Source organism: Mauremys mutica, chromosome 1 (assembly GCF_020497125.1).
Source record: "Mauremys mutica isolate MM-2020 ecotype Southern chromosome 1, ASM2049712v1, whole genome shotgun sequence".
NCBI classification, from domain to species: Eukaryota; Metazoa; Chordata; order Testudines; family Geoemydidae; genus Mauremys; species Mauremys mutica.
In genome coordinates, this window is record NC_059072.1 from 81,336,555 (window position 1) to 81,347,808 (window position 11,254).

The following is an 11,254-nucleotide window of genomic DNA, read 5'->3' on the forward strand; positions in this document are numbered from 1 at the left end:
CTTGCATTGGGTTCAGTGTAAAAACTGAGATGGATACTCTGAATGTAGCTTCTCTTTGACTATTTCAAAGTATTGGTTTGGAGTCTTTGGAGGCCATTACGCAGTACAGTCTAGACACAGACATGCTTCATGTTGAGTACATATAGTTTATAAAGTGTTAATAAATGATTACTAGATGCAGTAAGATATTACACACATGAGCAGTGTGCATTATAGCTGGTTATGAGACTATTAGTAGAGTATTTTATTGATGGCTAAATCATGGCTATAAGAAACTTGTCCTGTTGGATTCTATAACAATTGATTAACCTTTCATTAAAATATCTATTAAACATTTCTTAACCTGATATACATTTTTATAAACATATCCTTAATATAGCATGATCCAGAAAACTGCCAGCTAAATTTGGAAACGTCAAATCCTGACTTCCATTGAAGTCAATGGGATTTTTTGTCATTGACTTCAGTAGAGTGGGGATTTCACTCTTTTTCACTCATTGAACTTTTTTCAAATATGCTTTTCCAACTTGAAACAGAAAACTCATATATGACACAGGAAATGCAAATAAATGGCAAATCTCATTTCTGAACAGGAAAATTAACACAAAATTAACTTTTTAAAGAGAGTAATTCTCAAGCAGAAGCTTATCAACAGGATAATCGGAACATTAGCAAATCAAGTATGTATGATATACGAAACCTACTTTGTAACTACATTGACATTGCTGATAATAATGTTTACTGCAATGTGGACGTAATTTATTTTTGCCCAACACTAGCAATTTTTCTTGACAATTTTCAAGGATGTTTTAGAATTTCATGGATTCTAGACTTCAGAAACTTTTTAGAATGTTCAGAGTTCTGTGTTCTGTTTATTCAACACCAAGACATGCATAAAAACTGTTAGATCATAGAGATCTACAATAGGTTTCACCACAAATAATATAATCCATGGTATATTTACTGCAAGATACGTGCTGATCAGCTGGTGGTGCCAGAGTCATGCTGTACAAATATGAAATGACCACATTTTCCAGTGAATTCTCATCATCCACTGAATCTCTCTGCAATTGTTCAACAGATCTCTGCAAGACCATATTCATAGATCCATAGAGTTTAAAGTTGTGGGTGGAGAGGAAGGAAATTGGACCATTAGCTCATCTGGTCAGAACTCCAATATGTTACGGGCCATTAAAATTCATCCATTTATCCCTGTATTGAGACCCAATAACTTTTGTTTGACATAAACATATCTTCCAAAAGGGCATCTAGTCTTGATAGGAAGACCTCAGGAGATGATGAATCCACCACTACCATTCGTGGTCTGTTCCAAAGACCTATTTAGATAGCAATTAAATCACTACTCGGGAGTGCTGCCAAATCTCATGCTCTTATTGTGAGTCTCTACATATTTGTTATTTTTCTTAAAACCCTGGCTTCTGGAATCAAGGGATTGCATGAGAATTTCAGCTTTTATTTTAAAATACGAGTAAGCTTCTAGCTCTTATTGTTGTAATCTTGAAAACAGGAAGGAAGCATATCCTAAAGATTCAAAAGCTAGAAGACAAATAAAATGGCTATAATTTTTTTTTAAATCTCATTATCTGAATATGTATGCATATACATTTTGTGTGCATGCCATTTAAAAGCCCAGTGAAAAATTCAAGTTATGTATTTGTCTTGAAATAGTCCTTTACTGAAATGAAGGTCAAAATTCAAGCACAGAGGTAGAGATTTTCAATCTAAATATACATGGCAGAAAATGACCCTATTTATTTTCTCCAAACTAGTCAAACTAAAACAACTTTTTCAAGTTAGAAATATTCTGTAAATGTGGCAGTTGTTTGATTTGAGGCACCTAAAGACTATTTGAATATTTCTCCCATTACAGCAGATTCCGGCTCAACACGAAGGAAGGTGATATCATTCCTCATGACAGATTTTATAGTGAAAACAGAAGTCTGAATCAAGATCCATGCCAATGCAGCTGGAAGCCTTTGTAGCAGAGTAAATATTCCCACATTGAGCCATGAGTATAGAATGGACTTTTAGGTGTTGCTGGAAGACTTGAAACAAGCAGACAAATTAATTTGTGTCAGGGCTCCATGGTACAGAATGGAAGGTCAAAGAGTTAATATATTTCTATGAGAGAAACTGTATCAAGTTTTTGTTTTTGTTTAAATACAACACTAATTATACTTCTGTGAGCATTTCATCCAGTGATCTTAGAGAGTCTTTGACACACTGAGGAATTAAGCCTTACAACACACACCTTTTTGAGGCAGGTATTATCTCCACTTTACAAATGGAGAAACTGAGGCCCAGGAAGGTTAAGTGATGCACACAAGGAAACACTACAATCTGAGCTGGAAGTAGATCCCAGATCTGATTTGCAGGCTTTCCTGTGTTTTAACCACTGACTATGCATTCATTCCTTGTACCTCATCTTCATTTCAGGGCTAGATTTTCCCCATTGGTGTGCCTGAGGGCAGGTCTACACTAAGGGCGGGGGTCGAACTAGGGTACGCAAGTTCAGCTACGTGAATAGCGTAGCTGAACTCGAAGTACCCTAGTTCGAACTACTTACCCATCCAGACGCCGCGGGATCGAAGTCCGCGGCTCCAAGGTCGACTCCACCACCGCCTTTTGCAGTGGTGGAGTACCGGAGTCGACCGCGGCGCTTCCCGAGTTCGAACTATCGCGTCTAGATCAGACACGATAGTTCGAACTCCGAGAAGTCAAACTCACCGCGTCGACCCGGACGGTAAGTGTAGACTAGCCCTGAGAGAGGGCTCAAGGAGCAACTTTGTGCCCTGTGCGGCAGCTGGGAACAAGTGCATTTTCTGTACTTCTCAGGATGCAAGAACTGCTCCATCCATGTATCACCTGGGCACAAGACATGGGCAGAGATGATGCAGGCCCATGGCCCTGTCCCCCTATGGAACGGCTAGTGGACCATACTGTACCTGCTGAGAGGGCAATATAAGCATGTGCACCACCTTGCCTACTAGAGAGCCCTAGGAGGAACTCCTCTTGTAGCAGCTTCTGGGGAGTGAGACTCTAAATGGCCCCCTGGCCAGATCTTGTATTAGTCAGTGGCCAGATGGAGAAAGGGATAGATGAAGGCATGTCTTCCCTATATCTATATACACGTGTACATACACGCACACTAATACCTACAGAGCAGGCTGTGGTCAAGAGCAGGCCCTGTTGTAATCCTCTCTCACTGATTAAATGCTAATTGTGAAGGTGACTCTATTCTCTGGGGAAAGGTTGACTAGGTTTTATAGAATGTGACTAGGTTTTATAGAATGCAACACATTGTGACAAAGATGATTATAACATGCAACACTGTGGTTGCTTTTTGACAAGAGAAGGCAGGTTCTGGAGCATATAGAGCCTATATAATGAGATACCAAAATGGTCTTGTCTGCTCAAAGCCCTGGGGCATGTTGCATTTGGGTAATTGTTAATTGGGCCGCACTCTTGATGTGCCATTTGTCACAAATGGATGTGCATTTCTCATCTCCATTTTTGAGTTTGGAAAATTAGCTACTTCCTTACAGCTTACAGTTCATCTTTTGGCTCCGAGGCAGAACAAATCAATTCCTGGGGATCGATTTAGGAGGGCGTGAACGGGTCTCTTTTTTTTTTTTTAAATACAACAATACAGCTGACATGACTGTTATTGGAACACCATGCCTGTTTTTGTTGTATTTATTTATTTATTTAATTTGGATGTTTTTGTTTTAAATGTGCCCAGCTGTAGACACAAAGTGTACTGGGAAAAAGGACAGAGTTAGTCTCTGGACGCCATATGGTATAAATCAAGCTCAGATAGTTCCCCTATAAATGCTCCTTAGGTGTAAAACAATATTCTAATCCAGATGGTGGGATTGTTTAACCCCTGTTGTGGCAGAGGTTTGCAAGTTGTAAGGCTTGTCCCAGCAGGTGCAGATTCATCCTCTGGCAGGAGCATTTACTTTGCTAATCCTCAGAAGTTCTGTCAGTGAGGAGGGAGGGGGAAGAGTTAAATTCTGCCCAAGGTTCCACAGGAGCCTTACAATGGAGGCTGTCCAGCAAATCAGTTCATCCCCAAGCACCTACTGCTGCTCTCCCCACAGCAAACTTTGGATCTCCTGGTGGAGCAAGGATTGTGAATGCTTTGTCCCTCTGTGACTCCCATACTGGGCAGACGTTCCTCAGCAGGGCTGCTTGTGCACTGGTCTGCACCAGCTCTGGATGAATCAAGTCTGGAGCTCTCTAATGGCTCTCCTTTCATGACAAATATTTAGTTGTATATGTGAACCAGACATTCTCTTTCCCTGTGGGCAAGGGTGGAACTGGTTAATTCTTAATATATTCTTCCAAAGATCCTATTACTGTTTGTGGCCATTCTATATAAACTCCCTTTGGAGAAAATGATTAAATGTGATGATAATGTATTTTATTTGACTAGGTGAAAAGCCTAGAGTTATATAAGTACTATCGCTCTTTGACAGTGACTAGGGTGGAGGTGGATTTTTCATTGTTGGGTTTTATTGTTTCAGTGTGGATTTTTCAATGTGTTATTTCTCTGACCTCAGTTCCATTCAATGTTTGCATGAACCCAATTCATCTGGCAGCTGCTGATTGGCTTGGTTGACTGAGAACAGATTAGAGGCCAGATAAATGAGCAGTTGAGGGCAGATTCCCAGTATGGGCGACTCCTTAGTTAGCATACAACTGGCTTCCCAGATACTGTGGCACCTTACTCTTTCCCGCAGCATAGGGAGCTGAAGAGGATATGGCCAGTGCACATGAAGCTCAGTGATTCCCCTACCCTAAAGGGCTGTTATAAGATGAGGCTGAGACTGCTCTAAAATACACTTGGGACAGAGATGGGACAATAGGATTGGAGAGCTGCATACAGCTCCTTTGCAGCTACCCATCAGCTGTGCCAGCACTTACTGGACACTGGTATGTTTCCAGCCCTGGATGTGGATGTGCTTCCATTATTTGAGATGTGTATCCTTAAATATCTAAACTCTAAAATGGGCCAGATTTTGTCTCCATGTTCTGCACATAGAGGGATCCCTCTGTGAGCATCTCCCCTCCCTCTCAACTAAGATGTTGTGTATTGTTGGGTCAGCCCCTCAAGAGCACAGTCTCACCCTTCCCAGGATCTACACTATGTGGGCTGCAAGCTGGGATGGGATGCACATCTTCTGCCATCAGTCCTGCTGAGATTATCTAGGAAAAGAAATGTGTCCAGGGACTATATTGCCTTTCCCACTCAGACCCCTTAATAGCATGGAATCTGCTGGGGTTGGGTGGGAGAAAAACAGGATGCAGGAGCAGCTGTGTTTCAGGGGACTCCTGGTGCCACAGCTCTGTTGAAGCCGCATCACCAGGGAGTAAGCTGAGGGGACAGTAGGAAATCAGAACAAGTGCAGACATGGTCCTGTGAGTGAATGACTCCAACCTCCTGCAGATCCCTGGGCTCCTTGTAAGATGGAGCAGGAAGAGGTTGAGGGAGATCACAGCTCCCAAAATTCCCTAAATTCAAGCTTCATATTAACCAGTTTTACAACAGTAGAGAAACCTTAGGACTTCATGGCACGTGAAACATCCAAATTAGCAAGTGCTTTTTATACTATTGTCTTGGTGCTAGGACTTTTCTGCTGGGATCAGTACTCTGGGAGGTGCACATGCTGATGGTTGTAAGTCTGTGCTCACATCTGCAACTTAGGCTGGAGAATTTTTCTCTTTACTGTTTTTTTGCCAAACTGTCACTGTTTCATAATTATGTGACATGCTCAATTATTCACAAAGCTCTCCAGGGAAGGGACTGTCTTTTCTTTGACCTTTGTGCAATGCTCAAAAACAATGAGGCCCCAATCCTGAGTGGTGACTTTGTGCACTTTGTGCATACTACAAATGATTGATAATTATAAAGAACAAAGCTGCAGTATAGAAAAGCAATAAAAACATACCAATACATTGAAATAGCTGAGTTGTTGGTTGTCTTGAAAGTGTTTCTTATTACTTTATTGAGTTTGATCAAATCATTATCAACTCAATAAACTAACCAATTGTCTTGGAGAAAACAACTTTTTATTTCCTTTGAGGCCCAAATTGTGATACCGTTACTCACATTGAATAATAAGCTATGTTACTCCATAAATAGTGCCATTAAAGGTGCTACTTATTGTAAGTAAGGTATCAAAATCTGGACCTGAATAATTTTGTAGTCGAATGTTTTATAAATGGCTCTAGAAGTTTTTTGATGTTTTGAAATGTTTGAACTTTTTTGTCCAAGTAACTACCTCCAGTCTAATTAAGGGTCCGGTTTCGGACATATTGAGTAAAACCTTTACTACACAAACGTTCCCATTGAAATCATTGAATCATCATAGAATCATTGAGTGTAAGGCCAGAACATACAACCAGATCATCTAGTCTGACCTCCTGTATGTCACAAGCCACCAACACCACCCAGCCATCCACACAATAAAGCCAACAGACAAAAGTATTCTAATATACCTACACCTATTGCATATAAACATAAATAGGATGGTTTCTCTGTGTGAATAAGGATAGCAAAATCTGGCCTATAAAATTTAGAGCCTTTTAAGATGTTCCCATCTCTACCATCTAACCCCATTGGATTCATGTGAGATACATAAATTATAGAGCCTTGAAAAGTGATTTTGCTTGCAGAGGTTGTGGTTTTGCAAGAAAATATATATACAGCACAAACCTTTTAACTGGTCATCACCACAAATCCCCAGCTTGCCTAGACTTTATAGATCTCTTCATAAAGTTCATTCTAGTTAACAACAACCTTAGCAAGGTGTTTTGTATAAAGCAAATCTTCAACAACAACCAAATTATAGTGTGGCAGGACTCACTAGTTATGCCATCCATCTAAAGTAACTGCAAACAGTTAGCTATAAAACAAACATAGACAGATTCTCTGTGATGCTACTTCACAGCTTACCTAAATCTGAACACTGAACAACCCGAAGATGGCACTGACAGCGGAATGGACATACTGCTCCGGGTAGAGGTATGTCAGGACTGTCTGTCGGAAGAAAACCAGATGCTTCGTCTTCTAACATAAACTCAAATAAGCCTTTTTGGTGGAATGGTTTGGCCCAGCATACTGGCAGAAGCAGGAGGAAGAAGACAGCCACCTTCATGGTTTACTTCATCTACTCAGAACAGAACCAGTGAACCTAGGAGTCAAATCAAAGGTTTAAAGAATGTAGCATTCTATCATTTCTGCAAAGCTCCTTTCCTAAGGAGATACACAGCATGTCTACCAATTACATACATGTGTGACTGTTCATTACAGATAGGCCACTTATATTACATGGGTCGGAGAATGTTAAATACTTGTCAAAAACACTTTTTACAGAGGAGGTTTAGGGTAATTGTAACTACATCTGTTTGTATTTATTAGGAACAGGAAGAGTTGTCAACATTATTAAACAAAACAGTCAACACAATAAGCCACGTTTTCCATTTGTCGGTACTTAGCCACCATAGCAGTTTGCGTGTGTGTGCTTTCACTAGCAGTTGTTAGCTATGAGTTTGTTCCTTTGGGGATGAACCTGAGATTCTCAAATCCACCATAATGCATGTTTCATGTCTTGTAATTTTTTTTAAGAGCCAGCCTGTTGTATGTGTTTTAAATTATAGCCCAACGAGGCTGATTGGGAAATGGAGCAAGATCTAGAGATTGGGCAAAAAACTTTTAGCTGCTTAAGTTGTATTTATTTCCCAGTTTAAAGAATATTCTAAAGCTTCATTTCATGTTGGTTTCTTCTTGGCCTCCTTTCCAATTATTTGGCTTAGGGTATGTTATTTTATAACTATATAGTGTAAAAAAAAATCTTTTGCTTTTCACTGCGTAAGCATTTGAACTCATGCTTATTTTTTGTCAGCACATTTTCTAATGAGACTTAGGGGCCTGATCCTGCAAACTTTTTTTTCCACAGGAGCAACTTTGCTCATGTGAGTAGTCCCATTGGACTCAATGAGGAAAGCTAGGACTGGTTTTAGGACTGGGCCCTAAGTTAATTTCTGCAAGTTCTAGAATATATGGCACGCATTGTTCAGTGTTGAGGGAAATATATTGAGTAATTTTCATATTTTATGGTAGGTGATTACAAATTAGTTAACCCCAGAACAGTTTCTCTTTTCACCATATGCAATATACAGAGAGTTATCTTGAAAAATCCCTCATGGGACCTAAGAACTCAACTATTACTAGTGATAGCCTTCTAATGAAGGAAGAAGGGAATTTTTGTTGACACATTAGGAGCCTTTTCTTACATTAGTAAATGTAGTCCCAGGTATAGTTATAACTATATACAAAAAATAAGTGTTCATTTAATTGTTTAAATCAGTATCTCAGCAATACAAAAATTCATTTCTGAAATGAATTAACTAGAAACCAGGCCCTGTATATAGAGGCCTCTCTTCAGAATATTAGAACTTCAAATTACGGTACTATTAGAGAGCTGGTGGTAGTCTAAGGCAAGATGGATTTGAATGTATCTAGCTCTATGCCTCTGTTACATAATTTGCATAGTGTAACTCCCAGAATGCAACATCACAAAATATTTTACCCTTTTTCTTAAGCAGATGACAAGTCTGCCATACAAAATATGCTAATATTTTAAAAATATAACTAAGGCCTCTCTAATTTAGCCATTCTATGACCAGATCATGATACTATCAAATATGAGTGAGGATATTTTACTCTGTAAATAATCCCTTTGTCTTCAGTGGGATTTAGGGTTCACCTGGAGAAAGGTATTATTCAGTGTGATTATGTATATTGCAATATGGCTTTTAATTAGAAGCATTTTCCTTTCCTATAGATTCTGTAGCATGCCATCACTAGTAATCCAATTTATCCCCATAGCGGGTATTCCAGTAATAAGGAGTACTATGTGTGGTGAGCCTGCACAATTATAAGTATGAGAGAAAGTAAGAAAAATATAACAAAGTGGCATTAATCCATGACCATTTTCTTAGTACTACTTCATCTAATTCAACACATTTATAATTTTGGAGTGGAGGGTAGTAAAATGACAATACAGTTTCCAAAAACATTCTGCTCCTTGGCATAAGGAATTAAAGTCCAATTTCTTGCCATTTATCATAGCATATTGTATTGTAAACAGAATTAGCAGAGCAAAAACAAATTTTCTGAATTTCCATTAACTTTGATATGCCATGTGAATCAGATACACAAGAGAAATGCCATGATACTGGCATTCTATGGCTATTTTAAAGAGGTTCTCCTGGGTATAAAGTAAACTGGTTTTGACCCATTAATATTTTGATCCTGTTCCCATTGATCCCAGAGGTAAAACATCCACTAGTTTCAAAGAAAGCAGAGTCAGGATCCTCTACTGGAAATAAATTGTCAGACAAACAACACAGAGGCACTTTTCATATTTTAATCGTGCACACTAATATATACTGATGACATATATCAGCTAAATACTGTCATAGGGCCTTACCTGTATTAACTACACAGCCAAGACTCCTAATGAGTTCAATGGGAGTCTTGCATGAGTGAGAACTGCAGGGTTAGGGCCATAATGGATGTTATGGGGCTTAGATAATATATATTGCATTAAGGACTCAGTGGGGGGAAATAATATTAATGAAAAATAATCGGAAGATAGGAATATAATCCGATTTTATATATATATATATATATATATATATATATAAACAAAACCACCATTTAAAAATCATATAAAAGAAAATTGTCCTATTAATAAATGTTCACACTTCATTAGAAAGGAAGATTGAAAGATAGATTGAATTGAATTCATAATGGTTTGCGATGTGGTATTTGGGTTTAGAGCACAAAACTGTTTACATTTGCATTAATTATATGTACACAATGAGGAAGACTTTTCCGCAAAAGCTACATCATTTCACGTCACCAGAAACCACTGTATTGCTAGCTGTCTTGTTACCCTGCATTAAAACTAATGAAAAAATGACCACTTTCTGTCAGAAGTGTTTCTTATCATATCACAAAATTTTACTTGAATGAAATGTACAATGGAAAAAAAAAATTCCTGGACCACGTGTCTTACCTATTCTGTATACTAAACAATAGGTGTGAAAACACAGTAGTTGGGATTTTAAAGAGAGCCTGAATGTCCACTGACAGGAGTTCCAACTCTGTAGGAATTTTGTTTTTGAACCCATTCTTTCAGAGCCACCTTCTCTAAGAGGTGTAGTCCATTGTTTATATATGTTAACATATCACCTTCTAATAAGGAAAAGTAAGGACATTCATCAAGTCTGTATAACTGTACATCACATTGTTTTGAAGCTGAAAATATTCCGACTAAAGTTTAAAATGCCTGGAAAGAAAGACTGCAAAATTTCACTCTGTCTTTTGCAACCAGAAATGTAACTACTCATACACTTTCCCCCCCCCCCCGCACACACTATATCATATACTCTAAATATATGACTACAAACACAGAATATACTGCTGCCAAGGTTCACAGTAAGAAAAAAGGAATATAGCATTACTTCTACACATCAAAACAAAAGACAGCAACAATCAAATGAACAATAGGAAACATACTCAGTCCTTGAGAACATATTCTGCTTCTCATGTTCTCAAACAACACAAGTTCAGGGTACAACATTAAGATTGCTAAACATTTAGTAGGATTTTTCTTGCTTCTCCCAGTAAAATGCAAACATTTTTGCTCTTAACTTGACTGAAGTTTTATTAGTCTGAAGCATAGTTCAGGACAATGATTGAAAACCATACCTTTTTAATCCAGGGATTTGCAAGAGGAGCTCTCAAAGCTGAGATGTAATTAAACTAAATATTCAGCCCCGGCAAAGGACTTGCAGGTGTGGAAAGGAGGAGGGGGTAGCTTACTGCTCAGTGACTGTCACTTGGTGGAAAACCCTCCTGCTTCTATTCCACAGCACAGTTAAAAAATAAGGTTTCCCTCAATGAACACAATCCAGGCTGACACCCACATTAGATCATATGGTAATGATATGTCTCCTGTATTGTAGCCAAAATCTTTATCAGCCCCCTTTTTTTTCTCATTTGCTTTATTTCTTTTTCATCTGTTTAGGATCCCAAACTGCTTGTACAGTACAACACAGAAGCTCGATTGTAATTCATCTTACTTATTTTCTTAACTTCCCTAAAACATATATTTACCAGAGTTTTTTTTCCTTCTGTTTTAACCATACTTATCTG

General features: G+C 38.5%; 1 protein-coding gene across 1 annotated transcript in view; it reads right to left on the reverse strand.

Moving 5' to 3' along the window:
• Positions 1–10,991, reverse strand: part of DCN (decorin) — a 45,698-nt gene extending 34,707 nt beyond the window's left edge. The window contains exons 1-2 of the mRNA XM_044980539.1: positions 10,808–10,991; positions 6,983–7,220 (exon numbers count right to left, since the gene is read on the reverse strand). Of these exons, the coding sequence (XP_044836474.1) occupies positions 6,983–7,184 (202 nt within the window). The 5' untranslated portion in view covers positions 7,185–7,220; positions 10,808–10,991. The remainder of the gene's footprint in view (positions 1–6,982; positions 7,221–10,807) is intronic.
• Positions 10,992–11,254: the final 263 nt, after the last annotated feature.